The following is a 25508-nucleotide window of genomic DNA, read 5'->3' on the forward strand; positions in this document are numbered from 1 at the left end:
CCCTCCCAGCAGCCAGCATCTGGTGGAGACTGATTACTAGAACTGCTGGGAGACACCCACTGGTGGACACCATAACTACTACCTCCCATTCTGGGAAGCACATTGCCACCAGCAGGTGATCCAGGTCCTAAAACTACCTTTCCCAACTATGTAACAGAGGTGGAAAAGGGATTCTACAGCTTGAAGTAACTTGTTTAATTCTGCTCTTGGTTATCATGTTTTGTCTCACGTGTGTCCCAGGGTGACGAGAAGGTGATCAAGGAGGTCTTTCAGAGCCACTCTGTGGAAAGAGCTGCTATGAGGAACAAGAGTGGCCATGTAAGTAAAGATGTGTGTGATGTGTACAGGCAGGGCCGCTGATAAGCCAGTACAACTGGCCCTGTTGTAGGGGGCCCCGGGCCAGCAGGGGCCCGGATGGCAACCCCCTTTAAAAAAAAATATATATATATATTTTTTTTAGGGGTCCGGAGGTCCCCAGGGGCCCGGAGGCCCACAGGGTCCCAGATGACAACTCCCTTTTTTTTATTTATTTTTTATAAAATATATATATATTTGTTTTAATATATTTTTATTTAAATTTTTATTAAAGGGCCATTTTTTTTTCTTTTTTTTTTTAGAGGTCCGGGGGTCCCCCGGATGGCAACCCCCCTTTTTTTTATTTTATTTTTTATAAAAAAAAAAATATATATATTTTTTCTAATATATATATATATATATACATTCTTATATATTTTTTAATTTCATATATATATATATACTGTATATATATATATATATATATATATATATATATATATATATATATATATATATATATATATATATATAATTATTAAAGGTCCCCAGGGCCCCGGATGGCAATCCCCCTTTTTTTATAATTTTTTTTTTCCATATTATTTTATTTCATTTTTTTTCTTTTTATTCCTTATATATGTATGTATGTGTATATATATATATATATATATATATATATATATATATATATATATATATATATTAAATATATTAAAGGGCTCATGAGGTCTCCATGTGGCAAACCCCCTTTTTTTTATTTTTTATAAATGTTTATTTATTTATTTTATATATTTTTTTATTTTTATTTTTTCATTTTTCTTAATAATTTGTAAAGGGCCCCCCTCCGCTTCTCAATTCGCGGCAGCCCCCCCCCCCCCCCGCTTCTCAATTTCAATTTCAGACGGCAGCCCCCCCCCCCCCGGTTCTCTGCTCCAGATGCCTACCAATGCCGCCAATCCCGTAACGTGACAGTTTCAAGGTGGGGCCAGGGGTGGAGCTAAAGGCGGGACCAGGGGTGGAGCTGAAGGGGGCCCCGTCAGGTAGGCTGTATGGGGCCCCATGATTTCCATCAGCGGCCCTGTACAGGTAGAGATTTGCTTATGTTGTTGTATTGGGGCACGCCAGTGGTCAGTATCACACTTTTCACTCTACCATACACCACACTTTCTCAGGCCGCCATCGAGGTGATGGATCAGAAACTCTGTGACAAATTCAAGCGTCTTAACGCCTTGCACCACCAGACTGAGGTTCGGAAGAAGCGACTAGAGCAACTGGAGGCAGAGTACAAGCAGAAAGCCGAAAGTGAAGAAGCTAAGCCTGGGAAAGAAGACAGTTCTGTGCAATTAGAGCAGGTGAGAAGTGACAGTTGTATTATGATAAGGAGGGATAGTCTAATTGTGAGGTTCAGGCACTTTGTCCAGGTTTGTCAGCCTTCAAAAATGAAATTTTTGTCTTTGTATGAGTGGAATGTAATGTCATCCTCCTGATCTGAGCACAGCTTATGCTGAACATACAGGTACTCTCACGATGGGGATTAGGAACAGACAGCGGATACCTGTAGCAAGAATTAACATAATCCTGCGGTAGGAATCACAGGTGTATGTGAACCGTAGCAGAGCAGTGTCCTGGGCTGATTATCTATCCCTAACTGCAGATAATTGCTCCATGTGCGATTACTTGCGATTACAGCTGCAGACAGATGCGGCCGCTGTCAGCCTGACATTCATTTGTATAGCATATGGTTGTTGCCCGTGCTATGGCTCTCCAATGTATCCTTACAAAATTCATTTGTATAGCTTCCAGCTGTTTGCATACTCCTGTGATTTCTTCCTCCGGAATCCACTGTTTGTTTCCTATCATCAGGGTCGTCTTTAACACAGGAAAAAAAGGGGAAGCTGCCCTGGGCCCAGTCATTCTTGTGGGGCCCAAAAGCAGCTGCCCCTTAAGCTCCGTGCTGCCTGCAAATAGTTGATAAGAGGGCCCAAGAAAATGTTTGCCCAGGGCCCAATCAATATTAAATATGGCCCTGCTAATCATCCAGTTGAATTGTTCTTTTCTATCTATCTATCTATTTTGCATAGATAGGCCCGGATTCACATTTATGCCGCCGTAGCGTATCTTTTTTACGCTACGCCGATGCAGTGCAGAGAGACAAGCACTGGATTCACAAAGCCAGTGCTGCCAAATCTGCGCTGGGTTTCCTCGGCGTAAGTCGCCGTGGGCGTGAGCCATGCTAATGAGGCGTGACCCCATGCAAATGATGGGCCGAGCGCCAGATAGATACGGATAACGAACGGCACATGCGCCGTCCTGTGGACGCATCCCAGTGCGCATGCTCGCAATCACGTCGGAACGAATGCCTAAGATACGACGGATCACTGCCTACGGCGTGAACGTAACCTACGCCCAGCCATATTCACGTCCAACGTAAACAACGTAAAATACGACGGCTTGAGTTCCCTGGTCCATACCTTTGCATGGGTTGCGCCTCATATGTGGGGAATAACTTTAAGCCGGACGTACGACTTACGCAAACCGCGTATATTGTGTGCCGGGCGCAAGTATGTTCGTGAATCGGCATATCTCCCTCATTTGCATACGTGCATAGAAAGTCCATGGGAGCGGCAAATGCGCGCAGCTTAAATATGCGCCTACGATACGCCGGCGTAGGCAAGTTACGTCGGTCAGATGAAGCCTATTTTTAGGCGTATCTCAGTTTGTGGGCACGGCGCATAGAAACGACAGCGCATATTTACACTTACACGGCGTATCTCGAGATACGTCGGCGTAGGTGCTTTGTGAATCCGGGCCATAGTCTTTGAATCTAGGTACCTCTGCTAGATAGCGCATCTAGCTACATGCCCTCCTCTGCAGCAATAGGACAGCTTAGGCAAAAATGCATGCTCAGCCTACTGATTGGACAATGATAATTTAAAAAAAAATGTATTTGTAATATTTAAAATATCTGTCGAAATTTCAAGTGTGCTGAGCCCTTACCCAACATTTCTGTCTTCTAAGGGTGGCTAAAATGGTTCATCGCCCAACCACTATATTCAGAGTTCCTGATGTGTGTGTTTTTGTGTGTAACTGTGGTAGGCACATTCAGTTGTAAGAACCTCTTGGGTGGGAACTGATGTGAGTGTTTTCTGCAATAAGCCCTGGAGCATGTCTGTTGTATATAAATGAACACATAAACTCTGATTGGTTCACCCTGTAGTGGGAGGGGCAGACACAATGATCACATGGTGGATTCTGCCTCATGATGGTTTACTTGTTTCTTCCACAGAATGAAGTCACAGAACAGGAGGAAACTCCTCAACAGGTTATTTATTTTTTGCTTGACCAAACCTTGCTTCATTCCAAATCAAAGGTCACCCATCAGCCAATGATTCTGCTGTTCTGTACAATCTACAAGCTTTCTGCTCCTCTGCTTCAAACCTCACTCTTGCCTTCCCCTACCTCTCAGGATTCTGCTGTGTACACAGTGCTCACCACAATCACTTGTAAACACAGAAGTCTGGTTTCTGTGTTTACAAGTGACAGCTCTGCACTCTGTGTGTAACCCCCCCTGAACTCTGTATGTAATGCAATCCTGTTATTTAATGCCCCTTTAAGACCCTTCTACTGTTTGTGAAATCTGACCACACCCACTATTTGATGTGATTTGGAGGGTTTGGGTGGGGGAGGGGTTTTGGGGGCCGTTGTTGAGTTCCAGCACCTATTGTTTGAGAAAAAATGCCCTGCGTATAATTGGTCCATAATCATGGCATCCCCTAGCCAATGGGTGCTCAACCTGTGGCCCTCCAGCTGTCGGGGAACTACAAGTCCCATGAGCCATTGCAAGGCTGACAGTTACAAGCATGACTCCCAAAGGCAGAGGCACGATGGGACTTGTAGTTTTGCAACAGCTGAAGGGCCACAGGTTGAGCACTCATGCCCTAGCCAAATAAAAACCAGAGTACCAACCATCCATAGGAACAAATTGGGAAAAGGACGCAGCCAAGATGCTTTGGATGGAGAGGCTGTGTAACTCAAAGGAAGGCCGCCTATTGAACAATCGGAGATGGAACTGATGCCTCGTACACACGATCAGTTTTCCCAATGGGAAAACTGTGAGGAGAGTTTTGGCCGGGAATCCCGGCCGTATGTATGCTCCTTGTAGTTTTTCTGACGGAAAAACTGCCCAAAAACCGCCGGACAAAAAAAGAGCACCAGCGGACTTTCGTCTGGCGGTTTTGGGCAGTTTTCCTATGGGAAAAACTGCAATGGAGCATACACACGGCCGGGATTCCTGGCCAAAGCTCCATCGCAGTTTTCCTGTCGGGAAAACCGGCCATGTGTAGGGAAAAGACTGAACTGAGCAGGTTTCTTAGGTTTCCCCTTCGGAAATCCCGTATGGGTGTACGAGGCATAAGTGTCAATGGGCTGGATTCAAGAAGCAATTGCGCCTGTGTAACCATAGTTACACAGCGCAATTGCTAACTTGCCCCGGCGTAACGAATGCTCCTGATTCAGGAACCTTGTTACGCCGACTGCAGCCTAAGATATGCGCGGCATAAGGCTCTTATGCCCGCATATCTTAGGCTGCATTCTTGCGATGACCGATAGGGGGCGCTCCCATTGTGCTCAGCGTATAGTATGCAAATTGCATACTAACGCCGATTCACAACGTTACGCGACCCCTGCGTACGCAGTTTACGTTGTTTCCGTACGGCGATTTTCGCGTAAGGCTGCCCCTGCTATTAGCAGGGGCAGCCAATGTTACGTATACCTGTCGTTCCCGCGTCGCAAAATTTCAAATTTACGTAGTTTGCGTAAGTGATTCGTGAATGGCGCTGGACGCCATTCACGTTCACTTTGAAGCAAATGATGTCCTTGCGACGTCATTTGCCGCAATGCACGTCGGGAAAGTTTCCCGAGGGAGCATGCGCTCTACGATCGGCGCGGGAACGCGCCTAATTTAAATGATTCCCGCCCCCTACGGGATCATTTAAATTGCGCGCGCTTACGCCGGGCATTTTGCCGGCACGCCCACGCAATTTACGGAGCTACTGCTCCGTGAATCAAGGGCAGCGCAGTAAATTTGCAGGGGCGCAGGGCAAAAACGTTGCCCTGCGCCTCCGTAAAAAAAGCGCAAATCTACCTGAATCCAGCCCAATGTATCTACTGTAGCAACATCCCTAAAGAAAATATATAACCATATATACAGAAATCAGGACTTTTTAGATACTAATTACTTTGAATGAGTCAACTAGTTATTTTGGTTAAAAGTGTCAGGTTTCTGTGCTAGTGAATCCTTGTAGAGCGCCAACTCTGGGTTCCCCAGAGTCTAAGCCTGCTTCACCAGGGCCTGTGATGGTGGGGATGGACTTGCAGCAAACTCGAAACGCAAACCAGGTTGTGGCCCCCAGGTACGCCCAACTGACGATACAGAGACCATTTGCGTATGCAGAGTACAGATGGCAGGAGACAGAAGAGGACCCGGAAAACAAGCCAAAGTCAGGAAAGGCCAAAGACCATCACAAATGGGGTCGGTACATGGGAAGTCAGACACTTGGCAAACTTGCGCTGGGAGACCTCCTTCAGTAGCTCTGAGAACTCTCCTTTACCAGGGCCCGTTATGGTGGGGATGGACTTGCAGCAAGCTGGAACCAGGTCGTGGCCCCTAGATATGCCCAGCTAACGATACAGGGACCATTCCCCCCCACCTCAGGCCAAATGTAGTACTGCACACCCAATTAGCTTGTATTATGCTTGTTTTGCGAGACAACACTCGCAAACTGAGTCAGATTTTTTTTTTTTTTAAAGTTGCTCGTAATTCAAAATGCTCGTTAACCGCGTTACTCGTAAACCAAGGTTCCACTTTATCTAAAATGTCATATTTTCCATATATATGTTTCTAGGATTTACTTAACCACTTAACCCCCGGACCATATTGCTGCCCAAAGACCAGAGCACTTTTTGCTATTCGGGACTGCGTCGCTTTAACTGACAATTGCGCGGTCGTGCGACGTGGCTCCCAAACAAAATTGGCGTCCTTTTTTTCCCACAAATAGAGCTTTCTTTTGGTGGTATTCGATCACCTCTGCGGTTTTTAGTTTTTGCGCTATATAAACAAAAATAGAGCGTCAATTTTGAAAAAAATTAATATTTTTTACTTTTTGCTGTAATAAATATCCCCCAAAATATATAAAAAAACATTTTTTTTCCTCAGTTTAGGCCGATACGTATTCTTCTACGTATTTTTCGTAATAAAAAAATCGCAATAAGCGTTTATTGATTGGTTTGCGCAAAAGTTATAGCGTTTACAAAATAGGGGGTATTTTTATGTAATTTTTATTAATATATTTTTTTTACTAGTAATGGCGGCGATCAGCGATTTTTTTTTTCAGTACTGCGACATTATGGCGGACACTTCGGACACTTTTGACACATTTTTGGGACCATTGGCATTTTTATAGTGATCAGTGCTATAAAAATGCATTGGATTACTATAAAAATGCCACTGGCAGTGAAGGGGTTAACACTAGGGGGCGGGGAAGGGGTTAAGTATGTCCCTGGGTGTGTTCTTACTGTGGGGGGGGGGGGGTGGCCTCACTAGGGGAAACACTGATCCTCTGTTCATACATTGTATGAACAGAAGATCAGCATTCCCCCCCCCTGACAGGACCGAGAGCTGTGTGTTTACACACACAGCTCCCGTTCCCCGCTCTGTAACGAGCAATCGCGGGTGCCCGGCGGCGATCTTGCCCCGCCGGGCACATGCATGGGGGCGAGCGCACGCGCCCCTAGTGGCCGCTCTAAGAGCCGACGTTATACTACGGGCTCTCGCCCAGGAGAGCCGACCTGCCGCCGTAGAATGACGGCGGCTGGTCGGCTAGTAGTTAAAGGACACTTTTAAACTTCTCTGTCCTACTGTATTCCTAAAGAAATTCCAGAGTCTATATTTAGTGTATCCCTACTGGAACCTTCCGAGGAATACAGTAGAAGGAGAGCTTGCATAGACTGGGGCAAACAGTTGCTTGGTTGAAAAACCAAGTTCATCCAGTCTGTAACCTTCACCCTTTCTGGGTAGAGCTCTTCCTTATTGCTAGGGCCACCCAGAATTATTATTTCTTTGGATAGCAGGCAGATTAAAGTACCTGCTAGCTTTTTACTTCTCAGGCATTCCTATGGAGCGATCTGTTGAATTTCCAACTTCCCTCACCTGCTATGACCAGTAAATGGAGAAGTATTGATCCCTAGGTTGGCTTTACAGTGCCCACATTTGTGAGGTGGAGCTGGGAAGACAGCAGATAAAATAAGCCTGTGGAAGAATCAGTTTGGCAGCATTAGTTTTAGGTGGACCGGTGTTCAGATTCCCCATTGCTAACATGTTATTTTGCGCCTCATACAGAATCTACGCATGTTGGAGAATCGCCTGGAGAAGGCACAGCTGAAACTACAAGAATCCGACCACATATATAATGTGTACCAGAAGTTAAAGGACCACATGCAGGTGATTTACAAATTTTAAATACTTCATCCCTACATTCAGTGCAGGCACCAAACAGGAGACTAAAGCCAGCCATGCATGGATAAAAATGTGGCCAGACCTGCAGGGACACAAGTCCATAGCTCCCAACTGAAGCAGGTAATACCGCCACCCAGGTGTACTTCAGGTAATGAAGGATAACTCTGTTCCTGTGTGCTGTGTGAAGTACCTCACTGAGCTCAGCAGAGTGTAACGTCAGCTCTCCATCCCCTTTTTTCTGAACTCTCAAACAAGCTTTATATATTCAGCACTTTGAACAGATGTAGAGAAGAGAGGGCTGCAGATAAACAGGTTCAACTTATGTTATATCTTTGTGTATCACCTGAGGCCAGTCACTTCACTGGGTATATGTGAGGGTTTACAACCACTTTAACTGAACAAGCTGAAGCTAGAAGCTGATGGGTTACTATGCACACTGTAAATGGGCCCTTAATGAATACAGGGCAGCGTTACTTTGTGTTTTGTAAATCTCCCTGGAGTTCAGCTTTAAATTGCCAACCCATGATGAAAAGCCCTTACCCCTCTTGGGAAGGCCCACTAATTTGAATTGTGTCCATTTTTTTGCTAGTATGGAGACTAGACATGTGCGATTTTCTTTTTCAAAATTCGGACAACATTTTCGTTATTCGAAGATTTGGATGTATCGAATCACAATAGTAACAAATTTCAGCAGATTCAAAATAAATTATAACAAAAACAATACATTTATTTGTATTCATTTGCGTCATTCGGATGACAGGATATGATAGTTGGGGCTTTTTGTTAAAGGGGAGTTCCACCCACAATTTCACTTTTTAAATATAAATACCCCTGTAATACACAAGCTTAATGTATTCTAGTAAAGTTAGTCTGTAAACTAAGGTCAGTTTTGTTAGGTTGTTACAGCATTTAAATAGTTTATAATCTAGAAATAGACCGCGGCCATCTTAAGTGTGGGCATCATGAAGCCAGACTGTATGACTTCCTGGATTTCAGCTTTGCATATCTCGCACATGCTCAGTGCACAAGCAATGTAATAGGTTTCAGTCAGGTTTGCAAGGGCTACTGGGAAACATGATGCCTATCCCAGAAACCCTTGCAAATAGCCTAGGCAAATAAGGAGGAGGAAGTAATGACTACAAAATAAAGGTATTTACAAGCAACAAATTAAATAAAAATTGTCCATTCTGAACACTATGAGATTAGAGCATGCAGCACAGACAAACATAAAAAAATGGGTGGAACTCCACTTTAATGTTTGAAGCATCTGAAATGACATAACTAATGATCTGAATTGATTCGTATTGTTTTGTTTTATTCGGATGACACAGTTGTCTTTGACTCTTGGATAATCAGCCGATTCTTTTTACATTAACATTTTTCACTATTATAAAAAATTCACTACATTTGAAATGGAAACATATTGCAATAGATACAATAAGGCAGGCATGTCCAAAGTCCGGACCGTGGGCCAATCGCGGCCCGTGTTTCGGTTTTGAATGGCCCGCCTGGTTATTTTGACATATATTTCTTATGTGGCCCCCCGATGATCTCCCAGCGCCGGGGGCCACAAAAGATGTATATGCTGGCTGTCTTGGAGGGGACAGAGAGGAGGCGGGACGAGTGCCGTACACACACAGGAGGATTTCCTGCTTACAGGCAACCTCTGTAATAGGAAGTTCTGTCTCCGGCATTGCCATTGGACGACTGTTCTGTCCATCAAAAGAAGTGGGACTTTCTATTAAAGAGGCCGCCTGGTAAACAGGAGATTCTTCTGTAGGTAATCTTTTGTGCTCGTGAGTGCATTCCTGGCAATGGTGGGTGCATTCCTGGCAATGGTGGGTGCATTCCTGGCAATGGTGGGTGCATTCCTGGCAGTGGTGGGTGCATTCCTGGCAATTGTGGGTGCTGCATTCCTGGCACCTGGGGGTGCTGCATTCATGGTATAGGTGGGTCTGCAAATGGGCACTGACCCTTATTTTGCTTCACAGTTCTTTATTTAAAATAAAATAAAAAAATCCCAAAACGTCCCTCTTAAAGTGAAGGTGCGTGTTATACGCCAATACATACGGTATATCCAAATAATACACGCAAGCTCACCTCTTCACCACACACAGCCACAAATGTAAGAGACTTCTTGTTGGGCAGTGTATTAGTTGCTCGAACAAACACACTTAGAATGTCAGGCAAAATGGTCGGCCTTCACGCATGTTCACTTCATCAAATCTGGCCCTCTTTTAAAAAAGTTTGGACACCCCTGCAGTAAGTTATAAAAGTGAAATAAGATGATTCCTTATTATTGTGTTTGGGTTGGATGGAGGTGGATCCATCGGAATCTCCGAATCGTAATATAACAAATGAATCCAAAAATGTATTCCGTTCCATTCATTACTTTGGGATGCACATGACTCCAGTCGATATCGTCCAATCACCTCATTCCATTTCTCTTTGTGGTTTGGACTAGCAGGGATAATACAGAGTGAAAAAGTCAACTCCAGAAATAACAAGTTAAAGGATCACTAAAGGAATTTTTTTTTTAGCTAAATAGCTTCCTTTACCTTACTGCAGTACTGGTTTCATGTCCTGATTGTTCGTTTTTGCTTTGAAGTTGCTGTAATTCTGCTCCGATCTCCATACTTCCTGGTTGTCTGTTTCCTTATAACCACAGTACTGGGAGCTCTTCACGGTGGTCTAAGCTGTCATTACTGTGTGTCTAAAACTTAACAGAACCAATCAGATTCATTTTAAAAACAAAACGCTGCCCTGGATTTGTTTGTTTTTGTTCTGTGTGTCTCTCTAGTTCACAGGAACATGAAACCAGTTTAAAAGTGAAACTAACCTGCAGGCACATTATATGATTGATTTTTATCTATTTGTAATCATTTTTAAAAGGAATCAGTTAACTTTTATGTCTCTATACCCTGTAAACAGTCATTTCAGCAAAAACATTTTTTTCCTTTAGTGACCCTTTAAGAGGTTAAAATGAAAATAACCAATCTTCATAAGTAACTTTTGAAAATACGAATCAATTCAGAACAAGGAATATACGAAACAAATCTAAATATAGAAAACAAATTCGAAAAGCAAATCATTCTAACATAAGTAAATAATTATTTTGTTTGATATATTCGTTAACAGTCCAAAACAAAACAAGTTTGACTGAAAACTAAGGCAGTATAATTTTCATATCTTGTGAGGACCCTAGAGGGCGCCACGTGAAAGTCTCATTTTAGCTCATGGCATTACAGCTGTGGTCTGAGTATGCCTGTCTGTCTTTGCATTTCAGTGTGAGGCATTGCAAGATGTATTTACCACTTTTTTAACCACTTAAAGCGGGGGTTCACCCAAAAAAAAAAAAGTTAACATTACATTCAGCCGAGTTGTCAGAACGACAATCGGCTGTTTTATTTTATTTTATTGCCGTACATACCGTATTTTCACCGCCGCTTCCGGGTATGTAATCTGCGGGACTGGGCGTTCCTAATTGAATGACATCCTTCCGACCGGCGCATACTGCGCGTCACGAGTTGCCGAAAGAAGCCGAACGTCGGTGCGCAGGCGCCGTATAGAGCCGACTCGCAGTCCGGCTTCTTTCGGGAACTCGTGACGCTCTGTATGCGCCGGTCGGAAGGATGTCAATCAATTAGGAACGCCCAGTCCCACAGAAGACATACCCGGAAGCGGCGGTGAAAATACGGTATGTACGGCAATAAAATAAAAAAAAACAGCCGATTGTCATTCTGACAACTCGGCTGAATGTAATGTTGAAATTTTTTTGGGGGTGAACCCCCGCTTTAAGCCCCGGACCATGTTGCTGGCCAAAGACCCACTTTTTGCAATTTGGCACTGCGTTGCTTTAACTGACAATTGCGCGGTCGTGCGATGTGGCTCCCAAACAAAATTGATGTCCTTTTTTCCCCACAAATAGAGCTTTTTTTTGGTGGTATTTGATCACCTCTGCGGTTTTTATTTTTTGTGTTATAAACAAAAATAGAGCGACAATTTTTTACTTTTTGCTGTAATAAATATCCCCAAAAACATTTTTTTCCTCAGTTTAGACCAATATGTATTCTTCTACATTTTTTTGGTAAAAAAAATCCCAATAAGCGTATATTGATTGGTTTGCGCAAAAGTTATAGCGTCTACAAAATAGGGGATAGAATTATGGAATTTTTATTTTATTTTACTAGTAATGGCGGCGATCTACGATTTTTATCGTGACTGTGACATTATGGCCGACACATCGAACACTTTTGACACATTTTTGGGACCATTGTCATTTCTACAGCGATCAGTGCTATAAGAATGCACTGATTACTGTGAAAATGACACTGACAGTGAAGGGGTTAACCACTAGGTGGTGCTGAAGGGGTTAAGTGTGCCCTAGGGAGTGCTTCTAACTGTGTGGGGGATGGGCTATGTGTGACACGACAGTGATCACCGCTTCCGATTACGAAGACTGGGGAAATGGTTGTTTACATCAGCATTTCCCCCGTTCTTCCTCTGTGAGACAATTGCGGGTCTCCCCATGGACATCGCGCGCGTCCACCTGCTGAGCTGGAGGTCCGGCTGTACTGTATTGCAGATACCAATCCTCTCCTGCCTTCCTTTTCGAAATTTCCGAATTTCTGACATTTCTAATTTCGAAATTGAAAAATTCTGAAATTGAAAAATTGTATAATTTCGGAATGAACTAATTTGTCAAAATCCGTTAAAAAACGAATTTGGAACTAAACTAATTGCACATGTCTAGTAGCTTTCGAACCCCCAAACATTTTATATATATATATCATTTTTTTCAGACACCCTAGAGCAGGGGTCTCCAAACTGCGGCCCGAGGGCCAGATGTGGCCCTTTGCTAGCCTTTATCCGGCCCTTGCGGCACTATTCCTCCAACTGATATGAGGCACTATTCCTCCCACTGACACCTACAAGGGGGCACTATTTCTTCTACTGATATGAATGATGGGATACTATTTCTCCTACTGATAGGGGCCCTACTCCTCCTCCTACTGACCACCAACCCTGAGGCCATATTTATTCTCACTGGTGCTGGGCCTGGGTAATTTTCTGCCCCCGCTGGCCACAATCTGGCCCTCCTAAAGTCTGAAGGACAATAAACTGGCCCTTTGTTTGAAAAGTTTGGAGACCCCTGCCCTAGAGAATAAGATGGCGGTCATTACAATAATTTATGTCACACCCTATTTGCGCAGCGGTCTTACAAGCGCAGTTTTTTCGGGAAAAAATACACCTTTATGACTTAAAAAATAAGACAACAATAAAGTTAGCCCAATTTATTTTTATATTGTGAAAGATAATGTTACGCTGAGTAAATTGATACCCAACATGTCATGCTTCAAAATTGCGCCCGCTTGTGGAATGGCGACAAACGGCGACAAACTTTGACCCTTAAAAATCTCCATAGGTGACGTTTAAAAATGTCTACAGGTTACGGGGCAGATCCACAAAGATCTGCACCGGCGCAGCGTATCTAAGATACGCTACGCCGCCGTAACTTACTTGGCTTTGGTTTTGAATCCTCAATGAATTTGCGCCGTAAGTTACGGCGGCGTAGTGTATCTCTCGCGGCGTAAGGGCGTGGAATTCAAATGCGGCGGGTAGGGGGCGTGTTTCATTTAAATGAAGCGCGTCCCCGCGCCGAAACGAACTGCGCATGCGCCGTCCCTAAAATTTCCCGCTGTGCATTGCGCTAAATGACGTCGCAAGGACGTCATTGGTTTTGACGTGAACGTAAATAGCGTCCAGTCCCATTCACGGACGACTTACGCAAACGACATAACATTTTCAAAATTAGACGGGGGAACGACGGCCATACTTAACATTGAGTACGCCACCATATAGCAGCTTTAACTCTACGCCGGAAAAAGCCGAACGGAAACGGCGTAAAAGAATGCGACGGCTGCTCGTACGTTTGTGGATCGTCGGAAATAGCTAATTTGCATACTCGACGTGGAATACAATGGAAACGCCACCTAGCGGCCGCCGGAAAATTGCATCTTAGGTACTAAGGCGTACGCCTGTCGGATCTAACACAGATGCCGTCGTATCTTGTTTTGTGGATATAAAACAAAGATACGATGCAGGAAATTTTAAATTACGCCGGCGTATCAGTAGATACGCCAGCGTAATCCTTTTGTGGATCTGCCCCTAGATGTTTAGAGTTACAGAGGAGGTCTAGTGTTCGAATTATTGCTCTCACTCACTCTGCGATCACGGCAATACTTCACATGTGTGGTTTGAACACCATTTTCATTTGCAGGTGCGATTTATGTATGTGTTCGCTTCTGCGCACAAGCTCGGCTAGACGACATTTTTTTTCTTATTTATTTTACTTTTTATTTTTACACTGTCGCTTTAAAAAAAAAGTTTTTGGATCACTTTTATTTCTATTACAAGGAATGTAAACATCCCTTGTAATAGGAAGAAAAGCATGACGGGACCTCGTAAATGTGAGATCTGGGGTCAAAAAAAACCTCAGATCTCACGCTTACACTAGAATGCAATTTAAAAAAAAAATGAACTGAGGACAAGAATTACTGACTTCTATGAGCTCTCTGCCTGATCCTGCTTCGTTATACCTATCATTAAAATGCTTGCTCTGTTCTCTGTCCCAAATACCAAACTAGTTAAAAAAAAGAAAATGAAACCAGAAACCAGAAAAAAAAAATACCATGCTTTAGTTTCATGACAAAAATTCTGGTCCTACCCTACTCAAGCCATGGCATAGGTCTTGTGATTTGCTTTAGCTTTGTAACATCCTGGTTCCCAAAGAGCATAGATGTTCTTATAAGATTTGGGTGATACAGTGGCGGTTGGTGCTCAAAAAAACAAAGAAAAAAATCAATTGCAGCCACTGTGCCCATCAAACACAGCTACTGTGCCCATCAAAATCCAAAGCGAATAGAAGAAAGAAAGTCACCGCTCCAGGTGGATCTACTATACGGTCACACACTAATACAGGATTCCAAGGGTGCTGGGGGTGCACTGGGCAAGCATAAAAGTTAGATGAAGGATGGATGGCCGCACTCCAAAAACCGTACATGAGCCATGAATAAGCACTGATCTTGTGCGAAACGTCAGCTGTTCCCCTGTTTCTGTTGCTGTGATTTGGTGATGTATTTGCTGTTCATTTAATAAAAGACAACCTGAACGGTTTTTGGAGTGCAGCCATCCATCCTTCATCTAACTTTTATACTGTGCCCATCAAACACAGCCACTGTGCCAATCAAACGCAGCCACTGTGCCCATCAAACGCAGCCACTGTGCCCATCAAACGCAGCCACTGTGCCATCAATTGCCGCCACCGTGCCCATCAAACGCAGCCACTGTACCCATAAATTGCCTCCACTGTGAAATCAAACACAGCTATTCTACCCATCAATTGCTGCCAGTGTGCCCATCAATTACTGCCAGTGTGCTCATCAATTGCCACTACTGTGTCCATCAATTGCTGCCAGTGTGCCCATGAACTGCTGCTACTGCTAATGTGCCCATCAAACTGCTGCAAGTGTGCCCATCAACTGTCGCTACTGTGCCCATCAACTGCTGCCAGTGTGCCCATCAATTGCCACTACTGTGCCCACCAATTGCTGCCAGTGTGCATCCCCCGCCCGCCCGGCACTTACCTTGTCTCGGTGGGGCAGTGGGTCACGGCGGCAGTGTCCTCCACGCTCCTCGATGTCTTCTCCCGTCCTCTCTTCCCGTCCTCTGCTATGATTGGACGCCTGATAGGCAGCGTCCAATCACAGCGCCCGTCGTTTCAGCCAATCAGGTGACAGGTAACAGACCTGAGCACCTGATTGGCTGAAAGGCGGTTTAGTGTTAGGAAAGCGAATATCGCTTTCCTAACACAGCGCTAAGTGAACAGCGAGCCCCCAGCATGGCGCCCGCTGTTCACCTTTTTGGACGCCTATTAATGCATGAATCTATGGTGAGAGAGATGTGGCAAGAGAGAGGGGCGGCGCCCATGCGCCCTTAATGGACGCACCGCCACTGGGGTGATCTCTGGGTACAAAAATTTCATTCAAATATATTTCTTACTGCTCCACTTTTCTTTTTCCAAATACTATTGAAGTTATTACCTTATAATGGTGGTGGTGACATCATCACTGTGCTGTATGTAGCCTGTGCAGAGAGCAGAGCTGGGGGAGGGACCCTACAGCTCCACCCACTACAGGCTGCCTGCAAAGAACTACAGGAGGGGCGGAGACAAGACCAGTCTCCCTGCACAAGGAGAGAGAGCAGCAGTGAGTGGTCTTTCAGGAAGCACAGAGGGAAAGGTTCACACTGGATTACTGCACAGATCTGGAAGAAATTCACAAAGCATGCCAAGATTCAGGAAAAATACACAGGACTTTTGTAGTTAGACAATATTTGCTCACCCCGGAGATATGAACAGCAGCAGGTGGTAGATAGTTCACCCAGCACTGTTGCGTCAATGCAAACCTTTCTTTATCTTATATTGTTGTCAGACTCTTGCTTAGTATAACTCAGACAATGACCACCAACTGTATTGTTCTAGCACAGGGGTCTCCAAACTGTGGCCCGGGGGCCAGATGCGGCCCTTTGCTTGCTTTTATCTGGCCCTCAGGGCAATGTTTCTCTCACTGATACAAGACACTATTTCTCCCACTGACACCAATGATGGGACACTATTCCTCCCGCTGACATCAACAATAGGGCACTATTTCTCCCACTGACATCAACAATAGGGCACTATTCCTCCTGCTGACATCAACAATAGGGCACTATTCCTCCCACGACACCAATGATGGGACACTATTCCTCCCACGACACCAATGATGGGACACTATTCCTCCCACGACACCAATGTTGGGGCACTATTCCTCCCACTGACACCAATGATGGGACACTATTGCTCCCACGACACCAATGTTGGGACACTATTCTTCCCTCTGACACCAATGATGGGACACTATTCCTCCCACGACACCAATGATGGGACACTATTCCTCCCACTGACACCAATGATGGGACACTATTCCCCCCCACTGACACCAATGATGGGGCACTATTCCTCCCACTGACACCAACAATGGGACACTATTCCTCCCACTGACACCAACAATGGGACACTATTCCTCCCACTGACACCAATGATGGGACACTATTCCTCCTCCTACTGACACCAATGATGGGACACTATTCCTCCCACTGATACCAATGATGGGACACTATCCCTCCCACTGACACCAATGATGGGACACTATTCCCCCCACTGACACCAATGAAGGGACACTATTCCTCCCACTGATACCAATGATGGGACACTATTCCTCCCACTGACACCAATGATGGGACACTATTCCCCCCCACTGACACCAATGATGGGACACTATTCCTTCCACTTACACCAATGATGGGACACTTTTCCTCCCACTGATACCAATGATGGGACACTATTCCTCCCACTGACACCAATGATGGGACACTATTCCCCCCCACTTACACCATCGATGGGACACTATTCCTCCCACGACACCAATGATGGGGTACTATTCCTACCACTGACACGTCCGGCCCCCTAAAGTCTGAAGGACAGTAAGCTGGCCCTTTGTTTAGAAAGTTTGGAGACCCCTGTTCTAGCAGATCTTGGAATTTTCAGTATGTGTAAATTTTATACAGCTGGCACGGCAGAATGTCTTGATTCTGAAATGTCTTTTTTCTGCTGTTTACCTTCCATAACATGGGAAATCATTGACAGTAATATATCTTCACAAATAAATCAGTACCCAATTGTAAAATGCATGTGTCACTGCATGTAAAATCTAAAACCCATCAGCCGTGTGCCAACTATCTAGGCCAGGGGTTTATAAACGAAGGGCTAGATTGCTGTGTCAGACTTTAGGGGGTAGAAAATATCATGGCGTCAGTAGAAGTAAACAATGTCTCAAGCTTGGTGATCAGTGGGAATAGAACAATTACAATGTCCCTGTGGCCAATAGTAGGAGGAATAGTGCCTCATCATTGGTATTAGTTGGAGAAATAGTGCCTCATCATTGGTATTAGTTGGAGGAATAGTGCCCCATCATTGGTATTAGTTGGAGGAATAGTGCCCCATCATTTGTATTAGTGTGAGGAATAATGCCCCATCATTGGTATTAGTGTGAGGAATAATGCCCCATCATTGGTATTAGCATGAGGAATAATGCCCCATCATTGGTATTAGCGTGAGGAATAATGCCCCATCATTCGTATTAGTTGGAAGAATAGTACCACATCATTGGTATTAGTTGGAAGAATAGTACCACATCATTGGTATTAGTTGGAGGATTAGTGCCCCATCATTGGTATTAGTTGGAGGAATAGTACCTCATCATTGGTATTAGTTGGAGGATTAGTGCCCCATCATTGGTATTAGTTGGAGGAATAGTACCACATCATTGGTATTAGTTGGAGGAATGGTGCCCCATCATTGGTATTAGTTGGAAGAATAGTGCCACATCATTGGTAATAGTTGGAGGAATAGTACCTCATTATTGGTATTAGGTGGAAGAATAGTGACACATCATTGGTATTAGTTGGAGGAATAGTGCCCCATCATTGGTATTAGTTGGAGGAATAGTGCCACATCATTGGTATTAGTTGGAAGAATAGTGCCCCATCATTGGTATTAGTTGGAAGAATAGTGCCCCATCATTGGTATTAGTTGGAGGAATAGTGCCCCATCATTGCTATTAGTTGAAGGAATAGTACCACATCATTGGTATAAGTTGGAGGAATATTACCTCATTATTGGTATCAGTTGGAGGAATAGTGTCCCATCATTGGTATTAGTTGAAGGAATAGTGTCCCATCATTGGTATCAGTTGGAGGAATAGTACCACATCATAGGTATTAGTTGGAGGAATAGTGTCTCATCATTGGTATTAGTTGGAGGAATAGTACCACATCATAGGTATTAGTTGGAGGAATAGTGTCCCATCATTGGTATTAGTTGGAGGAATAGTGCCCCATCATTGGTATTAGTTAGAGGAATAGTGTCCCATCATTAGTTGGAGGAATAGTACCACATCATAGGTATTAGTTTAATAATAGTGCCCCATCATTGGTATTATTTCAAGGGAAACATACAAAACTAAAATTAAGATAGTCCTTTAAACTTCAGCAGCGCTATAAGTTTTAAATTGTTGCATAAAGAAGTAGTGATCTGTACATCGAAATCGGACCGAAGTTCAAAGCAAAACTTTACATGTAGCAGTTCATAAAAGATTCATCAGCTGTTTAGAACATTCGGCCGTTACCTCATCTAGTGCTTACACTCCCTATATGAATTGCACTCACCAGATTCCAGATCAATCAGAGCCTCTGTGTATATGTGAGGAAAACACAAACCTCCGTCCGACCCTCAGATGGAAAACGCAAACCTCCGTCCGACCCTCAGAAGGAAAACACGAACCTCCGTCCGACCCTCAGAAGGAAAACGCAAACCTCTGTCCGACCCTCAGAAGGAAAACACGAATCTCCGTCCGACCCTCAGAAGGAAAACACGAACCTCCGTCCGACCCACAGAAGGAAAACACGAACCTTCGTCCGACCCTCAGAAGGAAAACACGAACCTCCGTCCGACCATCAGAAGGAAAATACGAACCTCCGTCCGACCCTCAGAAGGAAAACACGAACCTCCGTCCGACCCTCAGAAGGAAAACACGAACCTTCGTCCGACCCTCAGAAGGAAAACACGAACCTTCGTCCGACCCTCAGAAGGAAAACACGAACCTCTGTCCGACCATCAGAAGGAAAATACGAACCTCCGTCCGACCCTCAGAAGGAAAACACGAACCTCCGTCCGACCCTCAGAAGGAAAACGCGAACCTCCGTCCGACCCTCAGAAGGAAAACGCAAACCTCTGCCCGACCCTCAGAAGGAAAACACGAATCTCCGTCCGACCCTCAGAAGGAAAACACGAACCTCCGTCCGACCCTCAGAAGGAAAACACGAACCTTCGTCCGACCCTCAGAAGGAAAACACGAACCTCCGTCCGACCATCAGAAGGAAAATACGAACCTCCGTCCGACCCTCAGAAGGAAAACACGAACCTCCGTCTGACCCTCAGAAGGAAAACACGAACCTCCGTCCGACCCTCAGAAGGAAAACACGAACCTTCGTCCGACCCTCAGAAGGAAAACACGAACCTCTGTCCGACCATCAGAAGGAAAATACGAACCTCCGTCCGACCCTCAGAAGGAAAACACGAACCTCCGTCCGACTCTCAGAAGGAAAACACGAACCTCCGTTCCGACCCTCAGAAGGAAAACATAAACCTCTGTCCGACCCTCAGAAGGAAAACACAAACCTCCGTCCGACCCTCAGAAGGAAAACACGAACCTCCGTCCGACTCTCAGAAGGAAAACATAAACCTCAGTCCGACCCTCAGAAGGAAAACACGAACCTCCGTCCGACCCTCAGAAGGAAAACACGAACCTCCGTCCGACTCTCAGAAGGAAAACACGAACCTCCGTCCGACCCTCAGAAGGAAAACATAAACCTCCGTCCGACCCTCAGAAGGAAAACACGAACCTCCGTCCGACCCTCAGAAGGAAAACACGAACCTCCGTCCGACCCTCAGAAGGAAAACACAAACCTCCGTCCGACCCTCAGAAGATGATCAGCCAAAAGGAAAACACACACTTGCGTCCTCTGATTCACCAGGATCAAATCAGCTGAGAATGTTTCAAAATAGTCTGGCAAAGAAAGGGGAAAGAAAGCCTCATTGAGTAAATCTGTAAAACTTTTATTTATATAAAAGACCCCCTTCGCTTATTACATTGAACTTACAAACAAATGTTTGAAAAAAGCATCCAATAAAAAGCATCCAATAGAATCTTACAAAATTATTTTGTGAGATTCTAATAAAAAAAAAGTGATCTGCGGGCAGCAGAGGGTGTACAGATCCGAACGCAGACACACAAAACGTGGCTCAGCATGGAGGACAGGGCTCAGCGCCTGTCGGAATGAGTGCTATGACTCAACCTTGGTTCCACCCCGGGATTCAGTTTTGCAAAGGAAGCTACCAGACTCGCAGCTACTGGTATGCTGTCTCGGCTAACCCACAATGCTCAAGGAATCCTTTATCACATGTTAAATGTTTCTATGTAAAACAAAGATTTTACTAATATAGATAATAAAAAAGTCAGCTTTAAAACATAAACCTTCACCCCTGACAACTAAAGAAAAAGAAGGAGTGTCTTCTGATTTTTTTGTTATTCTTCTATGTGTGTACAGTATAACTTTTTATTAAGAGTATTTTTTTTAACAGAAATGAGTGTTGTTATTCAATAGAGTTAGATTATGTGGTCTGTTGCTACATCTACTAATGCTGATATTGTTTCTGCAGGATGAAAGCCTGACTTTTCAATCACAGTTGGATCTCTTGGAGAACGAAATACTTCGCCAGAGACAAGAAATGAAGGAACTTGAGATGGTGAACAAGGAGGCAGTGACATCCCGGGAAACGGCCCGAGTACGTGGTGGGAGAGAGTGACATGAACTATACTCAGGACTATAAGTAGTATTGTCTGTATATTATATAGGTCACCTTTATTACATCATATACAGTGGGTATAGAAAAAAATCACCACCTTTAAAATAACCACCGTTTGTTGCTTTGCAGCCTGAAATGAAGACAGACTATGGGCCAGATTCTCATACATTAACGTTGCTCCTGGGCAGCGTAATGTATGTGCTGTACGCTACACCGCCGCAGGTTTACAGGTTTACATCCTGATTCTCAGAACACTTACCTGTAAACTTGCGGCGGTGTATCGTTAATTCGCTCGGCGCAAACCCGCCCAATTCAAATGGGGCGGGCACCATTTAAATTAGGCGCGCTCCCGCGCCGAGCGTACTGCGCATGCTCCGTCGGGTAAATTACCCGACGTGCATTGCGCTAAATGACGTCGCCCCGACGTCATTTGCTTAGACGTTTACGTAAATGACATCCAGCGCCATTCATGGACATCTTACGCAAACGACGTCTTTTTTTTAAACTTCGACGCGGGAACGACGGCCATAGTTAACATTGGTTGCCCCTGCTAATAGCAGGGGCAACCTTACGCATCGCGTACGCTACGGAAACAACGTAAATTCTCAGCGTCGGACGCGCGTAGGTTCGGGAATCTCGCGTACTTACCTCATTTGCATAGACGACGGGGAAAACGACGATGCGACACCTAGCGGCGGGAAAAAAAATTACTTTTAAGATCTGACAGCGTAACAGCCTTACGCATGTCAGATCTAATGGTTATCTAAGAATCAGTCGCATAGATACCCGGGGCCAGATGAGGAGTTACGACGGCGCTAATGGTGTTGCGCCGTCGTAACGCCTTTGAGAATCTGGCCCACAGTTTTCGTTTTACCCAGCTGTATTTATTAGTGCAACTTATAACATCCAAGTGAAAAATATAACACCTACACGTCAGAAAAAAAAATGAAGATGAAAAAACAGAATCACTGAGTTGGAAAAAGGATCACCCCCTTATGTTTATATTTTGTTGAACCACCTTTTGCTTTATTTACAGCCAATGCTTACGATGGTGACGTCATTCTACGCAAATTCCTATTCGCGAACGACTTACGCAAACGACGTAAAAAATTCAAAATGCGAGGCGGGAAGGACGGCCATACGTAACATTGAGTACACCTCATAACAGTAGATTTAACTATACGCCAGAAGAAGCCGAACGCAAACAACGTAAAAACAATGCGCTGGACGTACGTTCGTGGATCGCCGTAAATAGCTAATTTGCATACTCAACGCGGAATTCGACGGGAACGCCACCTAGCGGCCGGCGGAAAAAATGCACCTAAGATCCGACGACGTACTAAGACGTACGCCTGTCGGATCGACCCGAGATGCCATCGTATCTTGTTTTGTAGATACAAAACAAAAATACGACGCATGAATTTTAAAATTACGCCGGCGTAATCCTTTTGTGGATCTGCACCCTAGACTTTGCAATATTTGCCCCCTCTTCTTTGCAGAACTGCTTAAAGAGGAAGTAAACCCTGATGGGTTTTACTTCCTCTTTATTTCCCTGCAAAGGTAAAGCATAATGGGCTACTTACTTACCTGAAACCAAAGCCTGTGATTTCACCGCCGTCCCCACTAGCATCGAGCGTCCATCTTCTCCCCTCTTCCTTTCGGGGGCGCGAACTCCAGCTCTGTGACTGTCATGCATGCGCGCGGGAGCTGCCAGTCACGGCATGACCCCTTTAGAAACGTCATGATCTGCCATTTCTTTAGTGCGCATGCGCCGTAGACATGGGCACACGGCTTTCTTGTAAATATCGCCTAAACCGTGGAGGAATCCCGGCCGTGTGTATGCTCCCTAGCAGTTTTCCCATCAGGAAAACAGCCGGGAATCTGGACGTGAAAATAGAGAACCGGTCGTATGTATGCTTACCTGCAGGGTAGAAAAAACGTGCATGCGCGATAACACTTCGACGCATGCGTGGTAGCATACAACAGTAGTCTGGGGTGTAGCAAGATGGCGGCGATGGAATCGAATGTGACGTGACACCGGCTTGTCGTAGTCGATGACGTCACTGCGTTCTTGCCATTCAAAAGAACGGCAGGTTTTTGTGTGGCCGTGTGTATACATGGCTTTTCAGGGCAAGCCTGCCAGGAATCCCGTCGGGAAAACCGGTCATGTGTACAGGGCTTCAGCCTTAATCTAGGCTTACCTGTACAGTAGGTAAAAGTGCAATGTGTACAACCACTTTAAATTCAGTAAAATTTGATGATGACCGTTTGTGGACTGCAGCCTTCAAATCATTCCATAGATTTTCAATGCGATTTAAGTCTGAGCTCTGACTAATCCATGTAAGGACATTCACCTTGTTCTCCTTCAACCACTGTGTGGTAATTTCTGCTGTGTCCTTTGGGTCATTGCCATGTTGGAAGGTAAACCTTCTTCCCATTGACAACTTTCTGGCAGAGGGTAGCCAACTTTACTCAAGAATTTGATGGTATTTTGCCCCATGCGCAGTTCGTGATACGTATCTGTCTGGCGCTCGGACCATCATTTGCATGGGTCACGCCTCATTTGCATGGCTCACGCCCACTTCCACCTACTCCGGCGTACACCTTCGAAACCCAGCGCAGTTTGGGGAGCACTAGCTTTGTGAATTCCATGCTTGCCTCTCTGCGCTGGTGTAGCGTATATTATTTGTGCTACGGCGGCGTAATGTGTGCCCGCTCTCTGTGAATCTGGGCCACGATGTGCAAAGTTAGTAGAGACATAGCCCAACAGACTAAAGGCTGTAAATAAAACAAAATGCAGTCCAACAAAATACTGACACAAGGGGGTGATCCTTTTTCCAACTCAGTGGTTCTGTTTTTGATTTATTTAAAAAAAATCTGACATTTAAGGCCTAGTACACACGAGAGGATTTATCCGCGGATACGGTCCAGCGGACCGTTTCCGCGGATAAATCCTCTCGAGGATTTCAGCGGATTTGGATTTGATGGAGTGTACTCACCATAGGATCGAAATCTGCGCCGAAATCCCCTCGCGATGACGTGTCGCGCCGTCACCGCGATGATGACGTGGCGACGAGCGCGACGCTGTCATATAAGGAATTCCACGCATGCGTCAAATCATTACGACGCATGCGGGGGATCCCTTCGGACGGATTGATCCGGTGAGTCTGTACAGACCAGCGGATCAATCCGTTGGGATCGATTCAAGCGGATAGATTTGTAGACATGTCTACAAATTTTTATCTGCTGGAATCGTGAAATTCCCGCGGATAAATATCCGCAGGAATGTACACACCATAGAATCTATCCGCTGAAACTGATACGCTGAGATTTTTCAGCGGATGGATTCTATGGTGTGTACGGGGCCTAAGTGTTATATCTTTCACTGGGATGTTGTAAGTTGCACTGAGTAAATACAGCCGGATAAAACAAAAACTGTGTCCATCTTCATTTCAGGATGCAAAGCTTCAAAATGTGATTATTGTAAAGGAGGTGATTCTTTTCTATACCTGCTGTACATCCTACAGGACTCGATGTACTACGCATCTCCTTTATTACATTATACACAGGGCAGACCCTCTGGAAGGAGGTCCTGGTTATATCTGTATATTATATATCTCCTTTATTACATTATACACAGGGCAGACCCTCTGGAGGGAAGTCCTGGTTATATCTGTATATTATATATCTCCTTTATTACATTATATTACATTATACACAGGGCAGACCCCTCTGGAGAGAGATCACAGTCATATCCTGTATATTACACATTTCCTTTGAACTCCATTTTACAGTCTTATATGTTGTTTGGATGAAAAGGGTAATATAATTGAAGCAGCATTGTAAAGTACGTGATTTTTTTTGCAGACAGAACTTCAGCTGCAGGAGGAGGAGTTTCACCGTGAGCGCAGAGAGAGAGAGACAATCCTGCAGGAGTACAAGCGGAAAACAGAGGAAAGGCGCTTATTTGCCGAGAAAGATCGCAAGGTGAGGAATACTGTTTGATCGCACTTGGCGCGTCCAATATACTGTGAAAGACAATTTGCTGTGCACAGACTGATACCGATGGCAAAAGTAAACAAAAGCAAAGCAGGAGGCAGTGAACTCCCATTCAGGTCATTACTGCCCTTTATTCTCTGAGATAAAGCTGGTACAATGGATGCCAGGCCACCCTTC

General features: G+C 44.8%; 1 protein-coding gene across 2 annotated transcripts in view; it reads left to right on the forward strand.

Moving 5' to 3' along the window:
- Positions 1-25508, forward strand: part of ODAD3 (outer dynein arm docking complex subunit 3) — a 72558-nt gene that overhangs the window by 17610 nt on the left and 29440 nt on the right. Inside the window, exons 4-9 of one of the 2 annotated variants that reach the window (XM_040346525.1) lie at positions 241-318; positions 1467-1646; positions 3581-3616; positions 7691-7792; positions 21186-21311; positions 25200-25319. In XM_040346525.1, coding sequence (XP_040202459.1) covers positions 241-318; positions 1467-1646; positions 3581-3616; positions 7691-7792; positions 21186-21311; positions 25200-25319 — 642 coding nt within the window. The remainder of the gene's footprint in view (positions 1-240; positions 319-1466; positions 1647-3580; positions 3617-7690; positions 7793-21185; positions 21312-25199; positions 25320-25508) is intronic. The other variant, XM_040346526.1, reaches the window with a different exon arrangement.

This window comes from Rana temporaria, chromosome 3 (genome assembly GCF_905171775.1).
Source record: "Rana temporaria chromosome 3, aRanTem1.1, whole genome shotgun sequence".
NCBI lineage: Eukaryota > Metazoa > Chordata > Amphibia > Anura > Ranidae > Rana > Rana temporaria.